General features: G+C 47.7%; 1 protein-coding gene across 3 annotated transcripts in view; it reads right to left on the reverse strand.

Moving 5' to 3' along the window:
• Positions 1–27,969, reverse strand: part of LOC126542246 (A disintegrin and metalloproteinase with thrombospondin motifs 7-like) — a 152,502-nt gene that overhangs the window by 74,424 nt on the left and 50,109 nt on the right. For 2 of the 3 annotated variants that reach the window (XM_050189218.3, XM_050189220.3), the window contains 3 exons: positions 21,960–22,152; positions 20,782–20,984; positions 9,803–9,892 (listed from right to left, as the gene is read on the reverse strand). In XM_050189218.3, the coding sequence (XP_050045175.2) occupies positions 9,803–9,892; positions 20,782–20,984; positions 21,960–22,152 (486 nt within the window). Of the gene's footprint in view, positions 1–9,802; positions 9,893–20,781; positions 21,098–21,959; positions 22,153–27,969 lie in introns of those variants that run through there. The other variant, XM_050189222.1, reaches the window with a different exon arrangement.

Below are 27,969 nucleotides of genomic sequence, written 5' to 3' on the forward strand. Positions count from 1 at the left end.
CATTGCAAGTGTCCTACATGCAGATTTTTGCAGTTCGTGTTTATTATACAAGGGAGAGCGCAGTAGGTACGACTTAGTGCCTTAAGTGACGTAATTTTATTGCTAAGCATTGCATTCGGGTAGAAAGAAAAGTCGTGTTGGCTTGTTTTACCTGGTCTTTGATTGAGGAATAAGCCTTTCTGCGAATGTTTTCTCTGTGCTGCTGCAAAAGCCGACTATCTTCTGTTCCCCTTGCCACCGTTACTCAAGTTGTGGCCAAGTGCAAAATAATGTGGTAATGTGTGTTTCAGTTTTTAGTACAATGTTATTTTTTTCTGCCATGTTTTTTTCAATTTGTTCAGCAGTAATGAACATGTCAAGCATTTCATATACTTTCGTGCAGATTTATAAGTAAGTTTTCTTTTGTTATGGCTCTCAATCAAACAATGTTAGCATTTTATCCTATCTTTCAGGTATTTTGCGTGTCATTGGTTTTGCCATTACTAGTGAGTTTTCCCTTTTTATAGTTGTCATGACTATGTCATACACGTCGTCCAATTTTGTGCAATATCTTAGTGCACATATCAGGAGCTCGTCTACATTTAGGTCTTGAGGACGTTATATAAAAATTTTGTTTTTATATGTGTGTACATGAAATGGCCTTCGCGTTTTCTAGCACTTTCTTTTGTTATTTCACCATCTGTGAACTTTTGTCTTTAGTACTCTTGTATATGTCATGCACCTTTCACTTTTGCTCATTTTTTGAGCGTGTATCACACTACGTTGTAAGAAAAATCTCTTTTCGGAAACGAAGTCAATAAAGCGAGACTAAACATCTGTTGTGTTGGAAGTGGAATTTTTTTTATGTCCCGGCACATGCTGGTATAATATAAGTATGGGCAAGACTGCGTGCGTGCCAACGCATAGCCCACGGCGCAGCACGCGCCAGCTCGCAAGCAATGCCAATGCGCGGCGTAGCGCGCGCATTGCTTGCGAGCTGGCACGTGGCGCGCGGTAACAAGCGCGCTATAAAAAAGAAGAAAAAACGCGCCGCTTACGGGTAAAAACAAAAAAAAGTGAGCGGCGCGCGCGGCATGGGGGAAAGGGGGAAAGGGAGTGGAGCGGGTCGGCATAATAAAAACAAAAAGGAAAGAAAAACGTTTGGGAGAGGAGGTGCCGCGCGGCTGCTGTTGCTGTTGCCATGACAACGTAAACAATCATGTGCGCCGCCATTTTGCTTAATGCGTCGCCCATTGGTTAGGGCCGTAACTGAAGGGGACCTTGGCGCTAGCGTCGAAAGAGCGTCTGCTCGAAAACGGCCAATGGGATGTATACGGAGTGTCCCCCCCCTGGTATGGCCCCGTGAACATGTTCCCCATGGCCACATATTCGCGTTCCATTTTTATTCATGCTGCTTTCTCGAAGGCAAGCATCTTAAAGTTTTAGTGTCAATATGGCAGTGAACGTGTGCCGCCGAAAGCTTGCTTGGTCGCGGAAGCGATGCATGACGGAATGATGGGGCAGATTTAGCGTGTCGTTGGCATCAAGACAATGCGCTGCCGCCGAGGGAAAGAAGATAACGAAAGTGAACAGCTTGGTAGCTGCGCATGGAGCCGTGCCGATGGTGGCGGTGCCATCATGACAAAATCTGAGCGGTGATATTGACTGCTGAGGCGTTTTTTCTTTTAATCTTTTATTCCTTTTTTTTACAACGAAGTCGTTATGAGTATGCTTTAACTCGGGCCCAACTCCGACGCGGCCTATTCACATAGATGAAAAACGCCGAAACGATTTTCTGAGATAACCCTTGGGCCGATTTTAATGAATTTTGCTGGGTTCGGGAGAGAAAGGTAAATTCTAGTGACTATTGGAAGCGGAATTTCTATTTAGGGCTTGAACTCTGGTAAAAGATTTTCAAAAATTCGAAAGTGCGAAAAATACAGAAGCACGAAGTTTACAAATTAATAACTCCGCATCAAGAACTGATATCGCGGTTCTGTAAACAGCATCCTTTAGACAATTCAAAGCGTACAAATCCAATATGCCGATTTATATCTTACGTGAAGTCGTTACGTTGTGAACAAGGTTTGTGGAAAAGCTGTATTTCCACATTACTATTTTTTTTAGATTTATGCGTAATATATCAATTTTGTCCGCTTTAGATGTGCTGTTAGATGCAATGTACAGAATTGTGATATCAGTTTTCATTGCCGAAAGACAGAGTTGTAAACTTAGTTTCGTTTTCGGGAAATTTGCAATTTTTGCCAATTTTGAATAAACAAATGATGACCTAAATCAAAAATTCTAAACCAACAGTCACTAGATTTTAAGTATTTCTTTTAAGTGCAACAAACCTTGTAAAATTTCATGCAGTGGTTGTGGAGCAAAACGAATTATCCTTTTACATGTATTTAAATAGGACCACCAGAGCTAAAGGTTCCTCTTAAGGGCTACTTTCGCCACTATCGCGTCCGCGTATAGAGCAAAATCCCGAAGATAGCGTAATACCGGCCTGACCCGCAGCAGAGGTGCAGCAAGCGTTCAGCGTTCCCCATACGTGGGCTGTTCCCGAATGTAACGCCATGCCAGGCCGACCAGCGGCGGAGGTGAAGCAGGCATTAAGTACTCCCCATACGTGGACCGATCCCGAAGACAGTGCAATGCGGTGCCGACATACGGCGGAGGTGCAGTTCGCCATTAAGGGGCCCATATACACAGCTTTGATGGTCAGCTTTCTTCACAGAGTGGGAGGGCACTGAGATTTTTTACTTATCAAACATCAGGTCATCGACGGCGAAACCAGGGACACCAAAGCCGTCCTCGGGCTCCACCTAGAAAGCGCCTTCGACAAAGTGACGCACTCTGCCATCCCGGCACAGGTATCCCATCTAAACCTAGGCGAGATGTCGTACCAATATTTCAAAGGCTTCCTCACCAGCAGAACGGCGGAGCTCAGAGACGGCGACCTGAAGAAGGACGAGAAGACATCAGGGAGCCAGGGCACACCCCAAGGCTCCGTCATCTCACCCATGTTATGATTCAAGTTGCCAAAAGACTATGCCAGCTTGAAGGACTGAAGCACACGATATACGCGGACGACATTACGCTGTGGGTGGACGGGGGCAGTGATGCCTGCATAGAATTCACACTGCAGACGGCCGTCGACACGATCGAAGAAAGCCTGGAAGGTACGGGACTGCGTTGCTCCCCAAGTAAGTCGGAGCTCCTGCTTTACCAACCGATAAAAACGCACAGTATCAAGAAGCAACGGGAACAAGAAACGATCAAGATCCGCACCAGGGATGGTAGCACAATACCGACGGTAAGCAAGATCCGAGTCCTGGGCATGACGATCGAATCGCTCGGCACGAACGGAGACATCGTCACCCGCATCACGGGAAAGACGGCCAACGCGACCAGACTGCTCAAGCGCGTTACCACCAACAAGGGAGGCATGAAGGAGGAAAACCTCATCAGACTTATACACTCCTTCGTACTCTGCCAGTGTACGTGGCAGCCTTCCACAAGTGGGTGAAAAGCGAAAAGAACAAGCTAGACATCCTAATCCGGAGGGCTTACAAGACACCCCTCGGTCTACCTGAAACTACCAACACGAAACTTCTCCTCCATCTGGGCATACACAACACGCTCGACGAGATCGCTGAAACGCAAAGAGCCGCTCAGTTGGAAAGATTGTCATCAACGAAGGCCGGCAGAAAGATCCTGTGCAGTCTAGGCATCGCTTATCACGAACAGCAGGGACCAAAATGCCCCGTCCCCGACCACGTACGATGGAACGTGCGGGTTGACCCCTTGCCGAGGAACATGCACCCGGAATTCAACGAAGGCAGAAGACACGCTAGAGCCAAGGCACTGACGGGTCTGCACGCGGAAGACACCGATTCCAGATACGTGGATGCAGCCGAATATGCCAGCCGCAACTGCTTCGCGATCGCGGTGGTCAACTCCGGAGGCAACGTGCGGGCGACCGCTGTCGCACCTCAGGGCGATCCCTCCGTTAGCAACCAGTTTGTTGCAGCTGTAGGCGATCCCACTGCTAGCGACCTGTCTCTCAAAGCTCCACCGACTTTACTTATTGGGTAGCGTGGCGTTGTCGGCGAGCTGCAGGCCTCCGGTGGACCATAGCGACCGAGCAAGGGCGAGACGATTTGCTAGTGCGAAACTTGCACTGTTTAATCAAAGGTAGTTGAAAGAAAATAAGAAGAGAATAAAGTATCAAGTATGAAGTATATTTCGGAGCCCCTTAAATAGGCTCTCTACAATCGTGTGGGCGGGATCTTGCTTTCGTCGATGACACGTGACAGGCACAGAGAGAAGGCCCCTCCTCCTGCAATACCAAGCACGGGAAGGAGAAGTCGATCCTATTTTCGACGAATCTGGGGGGAGCGTCGGGTGAGCGACCTCTCCGGTAGCGTGGGGATGAGGCAGCACCCACAGGCCCCGAGCAAGTTGAGAGGGGAAAAGGATGTCGATCCTCTTTTCGACGGATCCGGGGAGAGGGTCGGGTGAATTATCTCTCTTCGACGAATCCGGGGAGTGCGTCGGGTGAGGGCGTCTCTCTTCGACGAATCCGGGGAGAGCGTCGGGTGAGTGACCTCTCCGGTAGCGTGGGGATGACGCAGCACCCACGGGCCCCGACCATGAGAGGGGAAGGGGATGACGTAGCACCCACGGGGCCCTTGGCGTCCGGCCATACCTAACACCGCCAGCACATCGAGCAAGCAAGTGGAGGAAGCAGAAGAAATAGCCATCGCCCTGGCCATCGTAGACCGAGAATGCCACATGATCCTCAGCGATTCCAGACAAGCGGTGAGGAACTACGCCAAAGGAAGAATTGCCCCAATGGCCTCACGCGTCCTGCTCCGACAGGCATACCGCGACAAGAGGACTCGAATCAAGTGGTTCCCGGCGCACGCAGGACAAGCGTCGGAGAAGCATGCCAATCGCAACGAAACGGTACACGCCAGAGCACGAGGATTAGCCGACCGCGCCCAAGGCAACGGCTTCCCGCTGTGTTTCAGCGCGAAAGACCGGATGACCACCTATAACGAACTGACCAAGGCTTTCGGCTGGCTCGCAGTCTTCTCCCGCCGCCCTGCCAAGGGCTGAGCAGGTCGCAGGTCGTGCTGTTCGGGCAACTACAAAGAGAACGCTTCCAAGCCCGGCGCTATTGCACAGGATGTACCCAGAATCGCCCCCCCCCCCCCCCCATGACAAGTGCAGAGCGTGCTGCAGGGAGAAGGCCACATTCGACACATGCTATAGGATTGCTCCAAACATCCAAGCCAAGCTAACTCAGGACGTATACCGCCGCAGCTTGAGGAAGCAACGTGGAGCGAAGACCAAGAAAAACAACTACAGGCTGTCCTGCAGGTCAGGAGCCTGGCGAGGCAGGAGCCTGGCGAGCCGGCAATGGGGAGCGGGGATCCTCGCAGAGCACCCGCCACGATGACGACGTAGGCCACGTCCGAAGCGCGCCTTCGCGCTTTACTGCAGGCTCAATAAACGTTTTCCCAATCCAATCCAATTACTTATCCGCGTTTGTCCTGCATGCGTGTGCGATAGAAACAAGAAGCAGGTATGCATAGAAAATCGGAGGTGGCGGCGGCAGGTCGTAGCGCAGAAGTTAGCATGCCCAGCCCCTCCACGTACTTACATCTGCATTGACATGGGCTCGTGGTAGTGATAGCGACCACAGCTCTACTTTTTCTGCGCGTGCTAGCCATTGTGAAACTAAGGATGTTGTTAGCATGCCCAGCCACTTAATGCAAATTGCAGCAGTTACGAGTGGTGGAACCCCGCTGGAGCTCATTGTGAAGAAAGCTTCCTTTCTCTGTCCACTCTCGCGATGGTGAAGCTAAAATGAGGAGGAAGCCTGACGGACACAACGTTGTTGGCCACCATAACAGAATGGATGGACAACCTGCGGAAAGGACGAAGCACACCAAGTTTTTAGCACTTGGCCTAGAGTAAAGCGCTACAATGGCTAGTATGGCCTCATGGGGATGATATAGACCGAATTGCTTCTCACTGCTAACACTGGACTGATACTAATACTCCATTCGCAGACACCACGCTACACTGAAATTAGCAAAACAATATCACTTTATAAAGTGATAGTGTCAATTATCTGGTGTCCTTCTTGTGTGTGTGAAGGGCATAAAGGTCCTCGCAATGAAATGGTAGTATCTTTGTTTTTGCTGCAGTTGCACACAAACAAAATTTGTTGAAGTGATCGGACAGCGATCTACCAGCAGAGAAGACCAGCCCGCAAATTAAAAATAATTGCTTGTTTTAGATGTTCCAATGTACTTTGCGCTCAGCTGCTGTCTGTAATATTTTTTTTTTCTTTTTGTGCTCTTATGAAGAGGAAAACTCCACATTACTACAATATCAACAACAGTACACAAAATGGACTGGCTTTGAAGCTGTGACCACGAACCGCACTTTTGTACATTCAGCACATGTAGTATTGGGGCAACGCGTTTGAGCAAAATGATTAGGTTTTCAGTCAAAGCACTGTGACAGGCGGGAGGAAATCGTTGTCATGCCCGGTCGAAATAATACCATCTGAAATCTTATTTACCTATACATATTTTTTTTAAAAATCACTATAACCCTTTATAAATTTCCTTCGTATGAGTTATATACTAGCTTGCCTCGTAAATCTCAATAATGGATTCTCTTTGTGCGAGAAGGCTTTCGTGAAAAACGACCCAACATAACAGTAAAACATCCAGCATGGTTCCTATCCAGATGATTGACGAAATTGTGCACTGAGAACGTGTCGACTAGCGTGCGATTGAAAGTTGAATTATGATCGTTGTAAGCTTGTGTTGCATCTAGCACGAGCGAGTAGTGTTAGTGATGACATTGGTGTGAAAATGGTCAGCTCGGTCTGCGATTTGTTCTTCTGATCTCCACATTGAACGTCGCAGTTGTCACGGTGAGAGTATTTCTGTGACATTATTAGCCCAGTGGGCTGGGAAGGCTCGAGTGGTAGCTCACTTTGAGGGGTATTGGCTAACAATTATTAATGTACGTACTTTGCGATGATGAAAAAGATGCAGAAACACCGCTGGTGTTGTCTAACTATTCGTAAACAGGCACCCAAATTTCAATTGGCCCACCCCAAACATTAAGTAGGCTCACCCCCAAATTTCAAGTTGGCACACCCTCAAATTTAAATTCGGCCACGCCCGATTTTCTTTTCGCCCAGCCTTAAACTCAAATCCCAATCCCACATTTCAATTGGGCCACCCCTAATTTTCAAGTTGGTGCATGCACGCACGAATTTCCATAAATCGACGTCCAAATTTCGAGTCGGCGCACCCCAAAATTTAGGCTGGCCCACCCCCATATCGCCCCCAAATTCAGATTGGCCGACCCCGAGGTTGCCCCTACATTTAGGTAGGACCAACCCCATATCACCCCCGAATACAAATTTGGCTGCCTCCACAACACCACCAAATTTTGGTTGGCCCACTCCAATACCACCTGCAAATCGAGGTTGGCCCACCCCCATATCCGCCCCAAGCTAGCGCTGGCCCACCCCTCGATCACCTCAAATTTAGGATGGCCCACCGCAAATCACACACCAATTAATGTTAGTCCACCCATATATCACCCCCCCCCCCCCAATTCAGCTTGGCACAGCCACACATCGCCCCCATGGTTAGGTTAGCCCGTCCCAATGTCACCCCAAATTTAGGTTGGCCCACCCCCATATCATCCCCAAATCCAGGTTGGCCCACTCCCATATCAGCCCCAAACTTAGCCTGGCCCACCCCTCTACCACCTCAAATTTAGGATGGCCCACCGCAAATCACTCCCACATTTAGGTTAGCCCATCCCCATTACACCCCCGATTCAGCTTCGCCCAGCCCCATGTAACCCCCATGGTTAGGGTGTCCCACTACCCATACCCCACCAAATTTAGGTTCTCCCACCCCCGTATCCTCCCCAAATCCAGGCTGGCCCACCCCCCATATTCCCCCAAACTTAGGCTTACCCACCCATATGTCACCTCAAATTTAGGTTGGGCCACCCCCATATCAGGCTCAAATTCAGCGTGGCTCATTACCATTTCACCCCAAATTTAGGTTGGGCCACTCCCATATCACTACCAAATTCAGCTTGGCCCATCCCTGTATCACGCCCAAATTTATGCTGATGGCACTTCCAATTTCAAGTTGGCCACCCCAACCCTTATTATGAAGACCTATGTATTCATATGGGAAATGCGTCAAGTTTTTTGGCGTTACAGACACGATTTTGCACGATTTTGTTACCAAATTGTTGGGGTACTCGCCAACGAATGCTGCGCAATAAAAGCAACTGCACCGAACGAGCGACGCCACGTGTTGATCCTAAATACTGACGGCTAGCCAAGCTAGCTTCTCTGTAGAGCGACCGGGGCAGCCACAGCACGGGACATTTATTCAAACGGATTTTTTACGGGCACACCTACAGATTCATACCACTTGGCTGTAGGGAACACATTAACAGTAGCTATTAATCCACACGCTGCACGTCTTCTCCTAGCTGGTGCATTTCTTATTTGGATGAATCTTTAGAAATAGTTAACGTTCGGGCAGCGACGCAGCTTAGCAGACCCTTTGTTCCGCACGAATGTTGCATAGGAATGGCACTGGCCACCGGGTGGCATTGTCGCCCAGGTGGACCTGATTCGCTCGGAGTGTGTGCCATTAAGGACAGGCGAAAGTCGTGAAAACGGACCTTCCAGAAGAACGTAATAAGAATAGCCATTTTGTGCTCCCAGGTTCCACGCTACAAAGCACTAAAGTATCTTTTTTTGCATAACACAAAGCTATGCGCAAGCTTCTAGTTATGATGTCCAATGAATAAAATATTCATAAATGCGATGACCTAACTAATGAACACGACACTGCTATGTTTTAGGAAGGAAACATAGAAAACATAATATTTCAAGAGAACCACTGCAAAACTAGAACCGAAAGCAAATCATGAGTTTTGTGTTTCTGCCATCTGGTGGGAGACTGTAAAACTATGTCCTATGCGGCTTCTAAAAAAAAAAAAAAAAAAACTGCGCCGCTGCAAAACCAGAACCGAAAGCAAATATTGGATTTTGTGTTTCTGCCATCTAGTGACAGACTATAGAACTACGCTCTATACGGCTTAAAAAAAACCGCGAAGCGGGAATCGAACCGCGGCAACCACGACGGGAGACGAAAGGTGCGCGCGATTCTACCACTCCGCCACGGCTTCCGAGGTTTCACCCAGTGGTACGCTCATGTTTTTATAGATACCACGTAAATTTTCACGACAGTGTTACAAAAAATGCTTTTGGGAACAGTGTTGCGCCATGTGTGGAGAGTCGAGATAGGCATCAATCGAAAGCTGAGTCTCCGGACTACATACGCTGCATACCCCCCCGAAAAAAAAAATCCTGGGTACGTGCCTGTCTCGTATCATATGCGTTATCTCCATATGCTAAAATAAAGCATGGGTATTCGCTAAATATATTTTAGCACTGAACTTAAGCACGATGACGGCATTCCTGGGTAGTATATTAAAGCGATTCATTTCATTTACCTTTTTTTTTCCTTGTCAGCTATCGAAACTAGTAGCTGTTTTCAGCGATAACGGCCGGTATGGCGTTTGACTAAGGAGTGAAATAACCAAAGATTAAACAAGAGCTTATAATGCGGTTTGGAACACTGACGCGATGTATCATACGCCAGCGGCGCCCGTTTCAGTGATACTGAAACTATCCATTGTGCAACTGCAGTAAGCAGCAGCTAAATATTGTCACGCTTACCTGAGCAGCTTCTGGCTCCAGCAGAATCATGCGGACCAGGACCACGTTGATGGCGTTGCCTATGCTTGCGTCATGAAACAACGTGGACACCTGTTCAGAAATAGTCAGGTTTAAAAAAATGTTGAAACGAGACAGCCTCTTCGATGCTTCAGAAAGCATGCGAAGTGAATATAACACGAGAGCACATTTCAACACTACGTCGGGCATTGGAGGCACTGCGAACAAGCTGCGTGTCTACGAGAAGCGACCTCTCAACAATTAAAACAATAAGTTTTGCTACTTGCACGATTCCATGGATGTACAATGGAAAAACCTAACTTAGGCACACTGAATCTTAGCAAGATGAACCATCATTAAATGTAGACGCAAGTCATTTTATAGCTGTTTAGAGCGATCGAACACGACGTGTCTAATAACACCTTGCATGATGTAGATTTCATAATTCCAACTGTCCTAACAACAAATTGAAACTTCATCAAATCCTACAAATCTGACTTCCTGGAACTTTACAAAAATATTGGAGTTTTCGCTCCAATATCCGTAAAAAATATTGAAGCTTGTCGACCTATTTTCTGCGCATCATTTATTCAATTAAACAAACAATTCCCCGTCACAATCAACGTACCAGTTATCAAAGCAGGGCGTCTAAAGTCTAGCACGCCCATAGATGCATATGAGCCATGAAACAACGGTTCCCTATCACCCGCCGCAGTGGCTTAGCGACTGTGGTGTTGCGCTGCTAAGCGCGAGGTCGCATAATCAAATTAATGCGGCCGCATTTCGATGCAAAAATGCCCGTGTCCTGTGCATTGGGGGCTCGTGGTACAAATTAATCCGGAGTCCCCCACTACGGCTTCCCTAATAATCAAATCGTGGTTTTGGCCCGTAAAGCCCCAGAATTTATAAGTCAATTCAGTTTCCTATCCGCAGTCGTATAACATTTTGGCACACGAAGTGGCTTCATTTCCACTTCGTCAGCAACGGGAAATGACGACGCAAAACCTTGCGCAGAAAAATATCAGTGTCAAAAAGGCCCAAGGCTGCCACCGAAAGAATTGTTCACATCTCGCGAAATGCAAATTCAATATTCGCGGTCGCGAATCGCATTGATAGCGCTTCCACGTGGCCAGCATTTTCCTGTTTAGCTGTTCGCTTACTGCCAAGCATGCATGCGCCAACGCAATTTTGCCATCCACGTGCAGTCATGGCTGTGCAGACAATTTCGTTCGCTGCCAAGACGCACTCATTACCAGTCAGCGACTGCCGTAGTCAGCATGCCGAACTGCAGACGCGAATTGGTGCTGAATAAGCGACGAAAAAATAGCAGCAACAAGAAAGAAAGAAATGCCAAGGCGTCAGAAATGCAGGAGAAGGTCGGCATGAAACATATGAAAAGTGGCGGAAGGCATTGCCTCAGAAATCCAATGTCCGCGGTAGGGTGGTCTGATAAACGAAAAGCTATTCGCACATCCGACTTCAAGGACCTCATTCCAGAAGACTTGGTGATATTGACATTTCATAAATATTATTCGCACATCACTATAGAAGAAAAGGACACTGCAACCAAGGACGAAGAATGATTACGAAGAATGATTTCTATATACAGACCTGCGCAGTTGATAGTAATGACGCGATCCTCATAACCTTACTGAAACGCTGCAAGCAATAGCACTAATGAAAGAAAGAGCGTTTGCCACCATCCCTCTCCCGGTGTTTAGTACCACCATACGGACTCTGTATAGAATATTAAGATGGCCGTGTATTGGCTGCAGAGGAGAAGCAAGGCGAGGCGAGGCCACGTGGGAGGCACTAACCAAGGAGCAACAGCGGCAATTAGACAAGACGTGGAGGGAGAACGCGTGCTCAGTCCAGGACCAGAGCTCGGACAAAAGCGGACTTCGCAAAGGTTAATCAGACGAGCTGCAGTCGGATACTGTGTCGCCGAACAGCGCCAGCGCGGCGCATTAATTCGGAAAGACCTTTCGTTCGCGGCTTATTCAGTTAGGAGGCGCGGCCGCCGACCTACGACTCAGCCTCGCCATAGTTGCACGCAGCGCTTCCACAGTTCTTGCGCGCTCCGTCGTCTTGTTGCGCGCACTCCTTTCTCACCTCTTACCTTTCAGTGCCTTTACCTGCTTCGCCATGTGAAGGGTTGTCAGCTGAACCTTACTCTGGGTAGCAATCTCGTCTTTCTCATTTTTCTTCAGCAGCTGAGCCTCAAAACAGTGCTAAACACTCTACGTAAGACATTGGGGTCGGCCGCTGGCGCGGAAGGGGGAAGAAAGGTAGCTGCGATTCCCGATTAGGCAGCTAACTGACAGACAAGTGACCTCATTTCTACTTCGCTCTACAAAAAAAAAAGCAAAGCAAAAGAAGGCCAGTCGACTGGCGCTTCCGACGCCTCTGACAGCAGGTAATAAATACCTCAATTTATATCGCTGCTGCACACGCGCGTATTGGCGCCGGTGTTGTGACGCTTTCTCTAGCTCGAAAAGTGAGATGAAGCAGCCAACTAGCCTGTTGCTTCCGACCTCGCCATTTCCTAAAGCTTCAGTTAAACCAGTTTACCTACATACTTAGAATGGTTCCACCAGTGTTCGACCATTTGACTAAACGTATGTAGAGCTTAACGGAAGTGGGGCCCTGTGTTACCGCGGGAGCTCTTGAGACGAAGGCGCAACAACCATGCGAGCGATACGTACCGCGTGCACCCATAACACTCAATCTCAATTCAAGTAACGATCCCGGAAGTCATTTAAGTTCGAACTTCGCTTTCTGTTACCTGAAACACAGTATACTTAATCTGCCTTCTGGAACGCCTATATTTTTTCAGCACAGCGAGGAGAAGCAGGGACGTTAAACGGGAGCCTGGCGTTAACCGTAAACGTTTCTCTTTCGTATAAAAGCGGGACCAGTACGTACTACAGAAGAGCTGTCTCCAAAAGTCGTTCATGTAACCTTGTTGAACGAGGCTAATTTTCCGTCGCATATTCGTTATACGAGAATACCTTGAAGTTCATTTATTCTCCGATTCCTGTCATTCGGCTGTTTTCAGACTTCGAGTAGAATTACTCGTTCAGTAGAACCCCCGCTACACCGGTTTGAGTTTGATCCAGCGTAAACGACCCGTGCGTACCAAACAATCATTATTGGGCGATTGTCCAGTATGCCTGCTCCACGACAGACGGAATTAATACTTATTGATAAGCACCTTGACGCCGTAAGAGAAGATGGAGTGCACGTAGAAAGAAAGTGAGAGAAGCATAAAAGAGAGATGTCTCAACCTGCACCACAGTGCATGTAGACAACAGACCATAATCTAACGACGGTGATTACACGCTCCCAGCCAAGCCAATTAAAATCATTGTGCTTCACAGCATACATGAATACAAGCCGCAGGATTGCGAAAACATGAAGCGCTGCGAGGCGCAGCGTCGGAAGGCTCCTCCTATATATAGGTAAAGCAGGAGCGCCAGGCAGGAGGCGCAGACAAATACACTGACTCTTCGCTTCTTGGCTCAAAGCGGTTATTTTGTAACTTTCTTCGCAGAAAGCATTCGAATATCTGCTTTCAAGTACTGTCTTGTCCTTCTGGTAAACTCGCGGTACTCACAACAGTTGAACTTGTCGTAATCGCCAAAACCGACAAAACCAACAAAACCGAAAGTCGACAAAACTTTTGAGCCGCAGTTCTGTGTGATGGCAAGTACGGCGTGGTAGAAGCGGCGGGAAGGCTTTCGCTTCGCGGCACTGACGCGCGCCGGAGCCCTATAGCCACCTGAGACGCGGGGATTGCCGAAGTTCCAGAACGGTCCGTGCTTTGTCTTCCTCCGACAAGGGCAGAGAAAAGAGAGGCACGAAGACCAAGCAGGCGAACAAGCTGAGCGAGTTTCCCTGGAGCTTTTAGCGTTATTGCACCGCCAATCTCTCTCGAGGAATAAATCCGGTAAAAAAAAAAAAAAAATGTTTCCAAGGGGGTTAGCGATCAACTCTGACTTCCCTTGGGCTCCCGTGATTACCCGTACGCGTAGAAAAAAAAAATCGCCACGTGAGTATAGCAAAACACACAGCTTTTATTACCTTCACGTTCTCGAGGAACAGTGCGTGCCGAGAAATAAGAAATAGGAAGCAACAAAGAACCTAATTTGCTCATCCTCCTTCCCCAGGAGAAATGCCTTTCGCGTCACCGCGAAAGGCATCGTGGCGCTCGGTGAGATTCGTCTATATAACTACGGTACAGCGTCGCGCCGCCTCGGCTATCTCATAAAGCAGAGTTGTGATCGAGAGGTTCCTGCGTTCTTGCTAGACGGGACGCCGAGAGCGATCCGGCAGGGAACGTATATCACAAACGAGACTGGCCTATAGAGCGAAACGCCATCAAGCTGAGACTCGGTAACACAAAAAAAAAGGGGGGGGGGGAAATGTCCACGATGAAAGATGGTCGGCCTTCTGTGCCTCAGAGCACGAACATTCGTGCAGGAGCGTGAAGACGTTAGTTATGCCGCCCCGGCGGGATTTTACAAAAGACGTCTGCTTCAGATTGTCTCACCCTGATAAAACTATGGCCTGGCACGTGGAGTAGCACCTTAACTTTCTTTAACGAACTACTCGTCCGCGCGCTTAGCTAAATAGAGGACAGTGTCAACCAAGTGCCGACAAGGTCGCCGTACGTAGTTGTCCAAGTTATTCGGTGATTAAACGTTTATTAACTGTCTCTATTCTGTCTCTTTTTCATGTTTATAATTTCCTTAATTCGTATCTTACTCGTATCGTACTTCACGCGAAATTACGATGATGCCCATAGGGTCTCCTTGGGCGTCCTGCAACATAGCAGACGCTCGCTGTATTCTTCAGAAACCTCGGCAGCCACGCATCTGCGTTGGGCGAAGCTATTCCGCTAGTGGATCCGATAGTGCCCCTAAACTGGATGGATGGATGGATGTTACAAGTGTCCCCTTTGGAACGAGTGTCCCCTTTGGAACGGGGCGGTGGGTTGCGCCACCAAGCTCTTGCTATTATACTGCCTAAGGTCCTACCTAGGTTAAACAATAAAAAAAGAAAAGAAAAAAAAAACGCTATGAACTCCCACAACCAAATTTTCTGATCCCCTATTGCGAACTATGCTTTTGTACGTCTCCGTTTTTTTGTCATTTCCCTACTTTTCTTCCACCAATCCTCCAATCACCTCTTACTAATCCCCATTGCGGACAAGTTTACTTTTCCACTGCTCTCCCTGAACCCAAGGGCTTCAAGGAGGCCAGTGGGGCCTAAATCGACCGCTGGGTAGACGTCTTCACATTCTAATAAAACATGCTCCATAGTTTCCCTAGCTTTACCGCAGCAAGCACACACATTTAAACAATTTTAAACCAAATTTTAAACAATTTTATTTCCATATAATATCCGCGTATCAAAAAAGTTTCAACTGTCTGCGCCAAGAGGGTAGTCCGTTGTAACAACATATGTATTTATGGCACTCAGTCGGAACATTGGTGGTGAAAGCTTTTCCAGAAAAAAGTAGTGAAGAGTAGTACGTCGTGGTTTTCAACCCTCTGAATTCGAATATCGCATCGAAATTGAGTGTAAGAAAGCGCAAACATATTTTATTTCGACGAAAAGTGCAGCAGCGGACACGCCCAGCTCGCGCGCCTCGTTTCCGCCTGTGATTGGTTGGGCGCCTCGTGACGTCAACAATGGTGTTCGTCCGTACCGACTGCTGCCGCTACACACGAAGCACGGTGCAAGGTAGTTTGATGCTGTTTTGCTGAGACGGTCATAGAAAATTTCGAGAGCTTGCGTTTCTCTGAGGAGTTCGGCGTTAAGTCCAAGTTCCACGATAGCGATTTTGCGCGCGACGGTGACGGGCGACGGCTTCGAGCGACAAAACGGGCCGTCGCTTGAACAGACCACTCGGTGTTGTCGCTCGATCGCTCGTTTCTAGAAATCTAGAACTCGTCGCTCGTCGCCCGGAAATGCTATGAGCGACTAGCCAATAGTGCGAAGCCGGAACTGGATGTACATAACTCAAATACTACTGTTTGTCGCACGGAACGAGCAAACTATTGAATTTTACACGTGCAAGAATAAGAACCTAGTGCAAGACCTTCAGAAATATTTTATGCTCCTTTTTCAGTAAAATACATGAACTTAAATTGATAAAGCATGCGTCACGCTAGTTTCGGCGCGTATATTACTGCCCTCATACCGGGAAGTCGTCGCTCAAAGCCGTCGCTCGCATGGAGTTCGTCTTGCAGGCGACAAGTGAACGCGACAGCCATCGCCTCGCTTGTCGCGCTGTCGCTGTCGCGTGCAAGATCACTTGTAACGTTCTACGAGGAGGCATGCAGGAACATAGCACTACAGTTGTTTGCCCGGAAACGTACTCGCTGGAACGCTGAATGCAGCTTAGCAAAAAACATACTCGCCAAAGAACATTTCCAACACAAAGAGATGCTAACACTTCGCCTTCGTTCGGGTGGAAAGCAGTGCTTGCACCAGCATTTGTTGCTTCTTGGAGAGGCCGGCTCTTCGCAATCGGCTCGTACATGTACGGAGTAAAGTATAAACCCCTTACGAGCGTAAGCGGTGATGCGATCTTCGGCATTTGTGCGCTGCCCCAAAGCTGTCGGCACTGACGGTTTAAACGCGGGAAAAGTTTACCGGCTGTTGTAGCACGTGTAGTATAGAGCCTTCATCAGCGCGCCATTCGCACGCTATACTCGTAACCGGCGAATTCCATCGGCTACGTGAGATGGTCGGCTTCTCTATGTGTGCGGGAAGGGGGAGCGCAGCGTCTTGGCGTGAGCAGGCTTTCCAACACATGCAAACTTTACGCTTGCACTGCGTTATGGTAGCTGCATGCAGGCTGTTTTACAACACAAGTGCGAATAGAAAATTCGCGGCGCTTGGCGATGAAACCTGCGTCAAGGGTGGGAGATAAACATGCACCTTCCGTTCAGCGTGCTAACACGAAGGAGAACCCAAAGCACGCATTATTGATAAACTCCGGTAGTAATCGTCACGGAAGTGGTTAGAGCACAACACTGTTGTTCTTGAGCGCTTGAAGTTGTTTCGCTTCACAGCAGCCTCCCACTTAGCTGAAAGCTTCTTGTCTTGCAGGAACTAATGGAACATCGGAACATCGTCGCGGCCGCTGGTGTTCGTGCAAGCGTAGGCTGCACAGAACGCCGGCATGATCGGCCTGCAAGTTCAATTGATGCTGCGCACGTCAACTACCACTCCTATATACACATAAACAAAGGAATGTAGGGTCGAGCGAAGCAGATTAGGACGGCACGCACGCAGAAATAAGCCCGGTCATGCACGGTCGCGGACTGCGAAGGAACGGAACACCAGTGCTGACGTCACTACGCCGCGGTTTCCGGTCTCCGCTCGCATCGCCAGCGTCAGCAGCAGCGCGCGGCGCTCGACGGGGGGCGGAGCTACAGCGCAATTTTAACCGACGATTGCATCGCTCCTAAGTAAAAAATCTCTCCCAAAATTTTACCTGTACGGTTTATAAGGTTCCCGCATCCGTATATGAGCGTCTTATTAAATTCGACATACTCTTCAGCTTCCCTTTAAAGCAGCGTTTTGGTCGGGGATGGGCGGTTATGTCATTCAACAAGAGTAAATCGTTTTGCATCCTCTCAGCAGAGGGCACATTCACTTGAAGAAGCGCGAAAATTAAAACGTAAAGTAATTTATTACAGCTGGAGTTTTGAACGGTATTTGCAGAGCGAGTGTCATTCTGTGTGTTTGCACCTGCATGTTTTTGTGAGGCAACAGGGATTGAGAGGGAGTGTATATGGGTGAGCACAGCTTGAGCGTGCGTGCGTGTGTACTTGTATTTGCAAGAGCGCGCGTGCGTATGTCTCAGTATTTGAATACGTGTGCGTGTGCGTGTAAAATGCGGGAGAGCATGTGTCGTCTGTCTCTCTCTCTCTCTCTCTCTCTGTGTGTGCGTGTGCGTGTGCGTGTGCGCGTGCGTGCGTGCGTGTGTGTGTGTGTGTGTGTGTGTGTGTGTGTGTGTGTGTGTGTGTGTGTGTGTGTGTGTGTGTGTGTGTGTGTGTGTGTGTGTGTGTGTGTGTGTGTGTGTGTGTGTGTGTGTGTGTGTGTGTGTGTGTGTGTGTGTGTGTGTGTGTGTGTGTGTGTGTGTGTGTGTGTGTGTGTGTGTGTGTGTGTGTGTGTGTGTGTGTGTGTGTGTGTGTGTGTGTGTGTGTGTGTGTGTGTGTGTGTGTGTGTGTGTGTGTGTGTGTGTGTGTGTGTGTGTGTGTGTGTGTGTGTGTGTGTGTGTGTGTGTGTGTGTGTGTGTGTGTGTGTGTGTGTGTGTGTGTGTGTGTGTGTGTGTGTGTGTGTGTGTGTGTGTGTGTGTGTGTGTGTGTGTGTGTGTGTGTGTGTGTGTGTGTGTGTGTGTTTGAGAGAGAGCTAGCATTTCAACCTATTGCGGATTTACACCTATTCTTGCGGATGAATGGGAAATAGCGTTTATTTAATCCCATATTTACATCTACGAGACAAGAACTAATGACACTGCGTTAATAGCATTACCTCTTTTTAAACGCGAAATCAATGAAAAAAGAAGAAAACGCACTTCCCTTCCACTCTATGAAGAAGTATGACCAGCGAACCTGTGTATGAGGGCCCCTTCATGGCGAACTGCACCTCCGCCGCGGGTTGGTCGGGCATTTCACTATCTTCGGGATCGGCCCACGCATGGGGAGTTCTTGACGCCTGCGTCACCTCCGCCGCGGGTCGGTCCGGCATTGTACTATTTTCGGGATATTGTTCTACACGCGGATACGATAGTGGGGAAAGTAGCCCTTAAGAGGAAGCTTTAGCTTGGGCGCTCGTATCTAAATACATGTAAAAGGAGAATTCGTTTTTCTCGGCAACCACTGCAGCAAACTTGACGAGGTTTGTTGCACCTTAAAAGCAAAACTTGAAATCTAGTGACCATTGGTTTCGAATTTTCGATTTAGGTCACCATTTCTTTATTAAAAATTGGCAAGAATCGCAAATTTTCAGAAAACGAAGCCATCAAGCTTACAACTCTGTCTTTCGGCAATTAAAAATGATATCACAATTATGTGCATTGCATCCAACAGTAGATATAAAGCGGACAAAATTGATATATTACACATGAATCTTAGAAAATTTAGTAATATGGAAATACAGCTTTTGCCGTACCCTTGTACACAACGTAACGAATTCACGTAAGATATAAATTGACATATCGAATTTGTCCACTTTGAATTATCTATTGGATACCATTTATAGAACCACGATATCTGTTCTTGATGCGGAGCTATTAATTTGTCAATTCGTGATTCTATTCTTTTTCGTACTTTCGAATCTTTGAAAGTTGCTTTAACAAAATTCAGGCCCTCTATAGTAGTTCCGCTTGTAACAGTCACTGGAATTTACCTTTCTTTCTGAAATGCAACAAATTTCATTAAAATCGGTCCAGGGGCTAGCTATCTCATAAAAGCGTTTCTGCGTTTTACATCTATTTGAATATGCCACTTCGGAGTTGGGCCCGAGCTAAAGCTTCCTGTTAACGGCTTCGCTAGCTGTTTAAAAAAAATAATAAAAAATAAAAGAACCGCTTAAGCCGTCAATATCGTCGCCCCAGATTTCGCCACGATGGCACCGTCAACATCGGCACGGCTCCGTGAGCAGCTACTAAGCTGTTCACTTTCGTTATCTTCCTTCCATCGGCGGCAGCGCATTGTCTTGATGCCAGCAATGCGCTAAATCTGCACCATCATTGCGTCATGCATCGCTTATGTGACCAAGCCTTTCGGCGGCACGCGTTTGCTGCTATATTGACACTAAAACTTTATAAACTGCTTGCCTTCGAAAAAACAGCGTGCGTGAAATCGAAAGTGGACTGGCCACAAGGATCAAGCTTACGGGGCCATACTATTGTCACGTGGTAGTGACGGTTAAGAAGGCAGCAAAACTGTGATTAACGAAACGAGCGTTTTATTGGGCGAACTTGCGCCCTGAAAAACAGGCTACACTCAAAGAACAACGGTAGCGGCGAACACACTCGGCGATCGTCGAAAATCTGATCAACGGGTCAAGCGCGTCGGCTTTTATAAATGAATCGTCGAATGTTCCAGACTAATCGCTGGGACCCGCGCGCCTTCCACAAAGTTCTACATTGTTCGCGTCGCGCAGACATGCAATCAGATTACACAAAGTTCGGTCACAGACAGTGGATGGAATCATCGATAACATTCCAGAAACTTCCCACACATGCAAGCGCGTCCTGCGCTGTGCGATAACATTTGTTAGGCGGTGAAACGTGTCGCCCGATGAAGACAAGTACACGTGTCACTATTGATGACAGCATCACAAAAGGCTAGGTGCGGTCAGGTTGACTTTACAGGTTCGCAAGGATTGACTGACGGGCTAGTTGCTTCATTATCACAGAAATAACAGTGCATGAAGTTGTTAGCGCAGTGTGTATGTGGTTCCTCCTTTGTGTCCTCGCGTTGAAGCGCTGTTCTTTCTGTGACTTTGCAGATGCTCTTTTTTCTGCGTCAGTTACGCCCTCCAAGAGGGTTTACTTGGAAAAATTTTTTTCACTTGGCTGTTACAGAAGCATGCTTAATCGAAATTTCTTCGCTCGGCTGGATAATCCCGAGGACGGGCTCCAAACTCCTCATTTTCTTTAGCCACCTAAGATCAATTACTGAAAATCTAATTAACGTAGCTTTGTTAATTACGCCCACAACTTCTCAACTTACTCCGCATCCAGAGGTTACCAATCTGAACACTCGAACACTACTGAAAGCTATCGAACATTTTCCGGAAATCCAGAGAGCCACGCCTTTAGGGCTTTCCCGAGGTTCTCTCCTACCGCGCACCGACGCCGGCGGACGCGCATACGACCGCTGGGGCGTGACATACGCGCGCAAGTGGTTACCGGCCTTCGACTCGTGCAGCCCGCTCGCTCCGACGGCCCTCACCATATTGAGCACGGTGAGCAGGTACGTCTGGAGGTCCTCGTTGGAGTAGTACTCCACCATGGTGCGGTCGGCCACCAGCAGCGTCTCCACGTTACGCTCCAGGCTCACCGAGCGACGACGGCGGCGCCGACGCTGGCGCTCCCGAGGACCAGCACGGGACCCTCCGTGGTGGTGGTGGTGGTGGTGGGCGGGGGACGCAGCTCCTGCGCGACACGACCACGGGACCGCATGCAGAAGAGCTCGGGCTGCCGTTCTCTTTCCCCGAGCAGCGGATGCACAAAAGCATGCTTGGGCACCGGGACAGTACATACCAGCCCTTCAGGAGGGAGAGGAGAAGACGGAAGGAAGAAAAAAAAAATAGGGCACTCGTTACTCTGAGCTCGATCGTCCGAATCTCTATAGAGCCGAAGCTCAAGGACAGTTTACGCGAGGTTTGAGCGAGAAAAAAAATCACTCAATCCTTTATCGTGGATAGACGCGCCAGTTGGAGCGATGCAGATATATGAGGTACAGGGAAAATCTACACGCAATACGTGGCGAACGAGACGCTTTAGTTGTAGAATAAGCGCGAGCACGCAGAGATTCGATCACTGGCGACTATTTTTTTTTTTTTTTTTTTTTTTAGCGGGTGTTTGGCAATAAGCTGGTGAAGCAGCTCATTCTGTTGACGTCGCAGTGAAATTCACGTTGAAAGAAGGAACAAACATGGCCCTAAGAGGCCAGTGAGTGTCAAAGTGTTCCTAAATTCCAAGTTTGCGGAACTTTTTTTCATTGTTACATTTGTCACGACAACTTCCAGACTCACAATATCTAGAACAGCACCCGCAAGCTGAAAACTCCATTTTCGAAATAACCCCTTTTATACTGCTACATACAGCGAGCACCAGTGCCAGATGCCGTAACGAAACCACGGACAGAAACCCCAATAAACGCCACCCTTCAGCATTACACTCTCTTAAGATGACAGTTAGAATGGCAAGGTTGCGCTCAGCGGCAGATCGAAAGTTACAATTTCTGTGAGAATTCACTGTCTGCTCATAGCTGTCCGGCAAATGTCGCCACTAATCTGTTTTATACCAATGCCCCTTAAGCTAACGCACCGCGCCTGACATACGCAATTCAGGTTTCGTGTCTCTCCGTATGCCCTTCCGTCTCTCTGCTCGACACCTGCCTCTCACCTTTGGTGGCGCAGAAGGACGGCAAGGCCTGACGTCCGCCGACATCCTGAGCGCGCGACAGCCACTCTTCGGGAAAATCGCCGCCCGAGGGGGCGGATCGTTTGTACACCAGATGAGGCTGGGGGTCATGACCCCGCGGCGGCTCTAGCGGCTCGACGAGGTAGTCCTCGCGCTCAGTGCGCACGAAGCCGGCCTGTCAACGAAGATGAGAGTCAGGTGAGAGGGGAGCATGTGGGGAGGGGAAGAAATAAATCAGGAAGATAGTCAAGCAGAACAACTGAAAATATCGTTTGGTTGACTATACCCAGACACTAAGCAAGAGTGTTTTAAAGTGCGCACCAAAACTTGGCAGTTGCCATGTGACGTGGTTTATTACAAAGTCAGCGGTAACTGCACCAACGGTAACTGCGCCAACTGCGACATCTGGAGCGCCCCAAGGCTCCGTTCTCGGGCCACTGCTTTTCCTGATCGACATGAATGGTTTGCATGTTAACATCTCTTCTAAAATTTGTCTTTAAGCCGATGACTGTGTTTTATATGAAGTGATTAACTGTTCTAATAGTCATTACCGCCTCCAAGAATCATTTGCTAGGTCTTGCAGTTGGTGCAATACCTGGCAAATGAACATTAATTTTGATAAAACTGCCCTAATGTCCTCCTGTAATAAATCTTCTCCTTCTCTTTTTCATTACTCCTTCCAAAACTGCGCTGCGGGGTAGGGTATCCGAGTATAAGTATACCGGTGTCATCTTCACGCATAACATGTCATGGTCTAAGTACGTTGATCACATATCTAACAGCGCACTAAAAAAATTACGCTACCTACGTCGTACACAATCCAACTCTCCAAAAGATACTAAGCTACTACTATATAAATCGCTAATCCGTCCGATTGTTGACTATGTATCTGTCGTTTGGAACCCTTGCAAGCAGTGCGACATTAACAGGCTAGAAGCAATTCAGAAAAAAAGCTGCAAGATTTATATGTCACCGCTATGATCGTGACTTTTCACCCTCTTGTGCATTTAGTTCCTTGAAATTAACTTCGCTCTATTCACGTCGCCGCACAGCATCATTTGTTTTCTTGCACAGCATCGTCAACTCTCCGGTTAGACATTAAAAAAAAAAAAAAAAACTATATTAACCTCGTGTCAGAGTCATCGTCGAGATGGTTCGACAACTTAAATTTGATGTCCTATTTTGCACGCGCTAATATGTTTAAATTGAGCTTTTTCCCCTCGTTGCACAGAAGACTGGAATTCCTTATCTGGGTCTATTCGCTCATGCCCATCCCAAAGTGTTGTATCCACCATCCAAGATGTATGGTCTTAGCACATCATTCTTATCCCCATATAGTATTTTGCTGTGCATATTTCCTTCTGTTAACCCTTTCCTGCTATAGCCCTTATAGCGCTGCAGTATGTACCACATAAATAAGTAAGTAGATAGATAGATATATAAATAAATAAATAAATAAATAAATAAATAAATAAATAAATAAATAAATTCCGGCTAAGTCTGTGTACTTGCTGCCGTTTCGTCTGGGTGCAAGAAGTCCCTAACTCCTCGACAAGATTTGTTCTGCTGCTGTTATTATTTCTGTATGTTTTTGGTACGTGCAAGGCTGTACGTGTGTCTTAAGTTACCACGCAAGCCCGTCGCATAGTCGCCGGTAGCCGACGTCGCATCGCAAAGGCAGTGGCTTTGTCGCACGCAAACACCGTGGACGGCAAAGCCCGCTTGTCAGGGGGAAATAAGCCGAAGGTAGTTTGGAAAATGGTTAAGCTTTCGTTCGACTACGGGCGGGACAGCCAAATATATAAGCAACTGAAAAAATCATGAGAACAAAAGTGGCACTATAAGAGCTAGAAAGGCTGAAATGAAAGTTTACGATAAGTTGATTTCACACAAAAAAAAGCGCTATCGAGCGTGACAACTTAAAGAACAAAAGAACAGGGCTATTGAAATGCGTGCCAGTGCCGACGACACACGAGTTATATTACGGTTGCTTAGCACTAAGTTTATAAAAGTGTTAACCGCGGGCGGTCTTACGACACAAAACGAGAGCTGGCATAACGAGAGAGATAAGAGAGATGAGAAAGGCCGGGAGGTTAACCGTAAGATAGATATCCAGTTTGCTACCCTGCACTGGGGAAGGGGTAAGGGGAAACGAAGTTCTTAAAAAAAAAGAAGAAAAAAAGAAGTGCACACACATGAAAAAAGTGGGAGAGGGAAAAAAATGAAGAACACACACACACAAAGAAACGCAGGAGTGTCACAGTCGTTCAAGCTGGTCGCTTGACCGGATAAACCTCAATAGCGCATTCACCGCCTTCAGGTGTGAAGGTCGTATCAGCCGGAAATCCAAGATCGTCTGCTTACAAAGCGGCCGATCATCGAGGCGTGCCAACGCCGTCACGAGAGACTGTCTTTGGGAGCTGTAGCGAGGACAATGACATAGGATACGCTCGATTCTTTTCTCGCTGCCGCAACAATCACAGGCAACACTGTCAGTCATCTTCTATCCCCCTATCAAGAACTGACGCAGCAACAAAGCTTCGCATACTGGCGCGTGATGCCACACGATCCATGTGGAACACGCCAGCTTTCCGACATACTTGACTGCAGCGCCTGCACCCATCCCTCCGACTACGCATTCCATCTGGACTATCCCGAATCGAGACAGCTGTTCTCTGCCTAGTATGGCTAGGAGTGTCTTTCAAGAATGCATTTTCTTGCCGCTTAGCTGGCATAAAAGGAAAAGTGAAACCAAGGCGGTGCGCGAGAATAATGAGGTGAGGCCGTAAATAGAAAGAAATACAAGGGAGATACAGTTAGCCGACTGTTTTATGCCCCACGGCAACAGCAGTTGAAATATTCTTCGAATATTCTGTCGCACATAAAACTAACAAGTCTCCATTGTAAGTATATTTCTTCACCCTTACACGAGAACGGAATATTATTATCTAGCACGCGACGAAACGGGAGCTCCTCGGTTATAGTCTCTTCGCGTGTGCCGCCCAGCAAATCACATAGACGTCTCCTGAAGGGAAAGATACTTCTGCTCTTTTCTCCCCGAGTTCATTCTTCGCAGCACGTGTCATCGAGGAGGTAGCGACTTCGTGCACAAAGACGAAACCGCAGCAAGTAAACAGACTCGGTCGGAATGGTGCAGTTGCCGCTGACTTTGTAATAAAGCACGCCACATGACAACTGCTAGTTGGTGCACACATTGACCGGGCGGGCAACGAGGAATCGGCGCACTTGATCCGCTAAGCCGGCGGAAAGGCTTGGCCCAACGTGTACAACGCGGCCGAGAGCAAGACCATGTGGCACGAAACCCTGGCCCGGGTCCGCGAGGACGTCGGTCGTGTCGACATTGTCGTCAACAACGACGGCGTCGTGTCTGGCAAGCGGCTATTCGACTATTCCCGATGATACGATTGCGCGAACCTTCCAGACACAGCAGAATGCATTCTGCAGACCAATTTTTTAAAAATTATTATTATTATCGCTGAATGGAAAGAAGCAGAATGCGGGTGGGGCCAATGAAGGAGTATGAAGAAGTGCCAGCGCATACGAATAGCTTTCGCAACAAAGGGATGCTAGAAGCATAGCCGTTCATTCCATGACAGGAAACAACAGGGCGTGCTACTTTTGCCACAGAAGCGGTTTTTCTCGAAGTCTCCCGCCAAGTTCCATTTCACGAGACCTACGTCACCGCCCAACATGGCTCAACAAAGGACGGCACACATATATCGAGTTCGGCGTATAATCCATATAACCATTCTATCCCCACAGACGTGCTGATTGCTGGCTGTTTTGTACGGAATTACGCAAGGAAGCAATAAAGGCTACCTAAATATCCTCAATTCAATAAATGTACACCTTCTCGCCGTCCCCGCATCAATCCTTTAATAAACCGAATTAATTCCTTTGGCCCCTCATGCCGTTTCAAAATAAACAGCTTTCTTTTGTTCTTTCGCCCGTTTGCGTACTCGAAGGCCAGCTACCTCTTTGAGGAGCACGAGCTGTAACGCGAGAGATTTGTGGCGTCTGAAAGTTTAGATGCTATGGTCTGGGAGTGCACCGTGACGCGGTTCTCCTCCGCTAAATATTGTCTTGTCTTGTGGTCCACGCTGTCGTGATGTATTCTTCTTCCATGGGTAACACACGTTTCAATGCCATACAGTTACAAACCTATGCGTGACTATAGTCACGTAGTAGTGACGGAGAAGAAAGCAGAAATACTGTGAATGACGAAACTAGCGTTTTACTGGGCGAACCTGTGCCCAGAAAGACAGGCTACACTCAAATCACAACGATAGCGGCGAAAACGGACGGCGATCGTCGAAAATCCGATCAGCGGGTCTAGCACGTCAGCTTTTATACATGAGTCATCGAAGGTTCATGAGTAATCGCTGGTTTCGGCGTGTCTTCCAGAAAGTACTTCAGAATTCGCGTCGCGCATACATGCAAACAGGTTGCACAAGACTCCGTGACAACAGACGGCGGATAGAACGATCGATAACCTTCGAGGAACTTCCGATACATGTAAGCGCGTCCTGCGCTGAGCGATAACATTTGTTAGACGATGAAACGCGGTCACCTGATAAATAAATAAATAAATAAATATATATATATATATATATATATATATATATAAACACAAATAATGCCTGCTGGTCTGCTGGTTTACAACAAAACACAGGTCGTTTACGACAGAGATTGGTTGCTTGTTTAACTCAAACGCCAAGGATTCGAAGCTGCCCTGTTTGTTGAAGATGCCGCTGCATTGCTTGAACGAGACGCAACACAATAGGAACAAGGCAAGCACTGGACGAAGCGCGGACTAAAAACTATAGCACTTTAGGTGAGCGAGGTGTATACCGACAGTGTGCATGTACGTGCGCTTCTTTTTCTGTTTTTCTGTATTCCCTTACCCCTTCCTCAGTGCAAGGTTACAAAGTGGATATCTATCTTCCGGTTAACCTCCCTGACTTTCGCATCTCATTTATCTCTTCCTCTCTACATGTGATGAAGACAAGTGAATTGGAACGAACGAACGAACAAACAAACGAACGAACAAACGAACGAACAAACGAACGCACGTCCACGCACACACACTGGGAGAGAGATCGAGAGGCAGAAACGCTACACAAACGTGCAAAATTCGGGGAACTCGCTGAAGATACTGTTAAATAAAAACTAATACAGGAAAACACGTAAATGAGCTTGTCATAAAATGGGACCCTGTCACATTATTCGTTATAGAATTGCCAGTAGGTGAAAGAGGAGAGTATTCCTTCGGAGCTGTGCTGCAGGGCTGTGCTCAACAATATTCAATATTTTTTTATAACAATTCCTCTTTTGCGTCACACACTTCTTGTGCCCGTTTCACCATGCACAGGGACGAGGGCTTTGTGAGCTGCTCACGCAGCTTTTTTTTATCTGCTTTCTAAAAGTTTATAGAAAGAAAAGACATTGTTATAGGACCGTGAAGTGCTCCCCGAGTGATGAACGCTGTTATGAGTTCAACAAGAAGCTGCACGTCTATTTCGATCGGTCGCCTCTCGTTCTACACCCCCCTCCCCCCTAAGATATCAGCTGATGTACGGCGCCAGTTATAATACATTCTTTTGATCACGCTTAAAAAGTTTTATTTAACTTTTGCAACTCGCATCGACCGATGTGAGCACGCACTGGCATAACAAAAGCAAAATAACCTCTAATTATCCACCTCCTAAGGAAACTCGTCGTTCATTACGAGGGTAGCTGGATTGCTCACCTTAAACAGCGCAAAAACAGCCGCATGGCTTTGCGTCCGTCTCGACCAAACCACGAGTGCCAACATAAATCACCTTTTTTTGCCTTGTCGAAAACCAATCTATATCTAAGCTAAGGAGTTGAAAATATTTTTTTAACATTTCACTTTTCAGAACGATCGAAACTCCGCAGTATGTTCTTCACCGCTTTGAACGAGACTTAATTGGGGCGGCTCGACCGGCAA

The sequence above is a fragment of the Dermacentor andersoni genome, chromosome 2, assembly GCF_023375885.2.
Source record: "Dermacentor andersoni chromosome 2, qqDerAnde1_hic_scaffold, whole genome shotgun sequence".
NCBI classification, from domain to species: Eukaryota; Metazoa; Arthropoda; class Arachnida; order Ixodida; family Ixodidae; genus Dermacentor; species Dermacentor andersoni.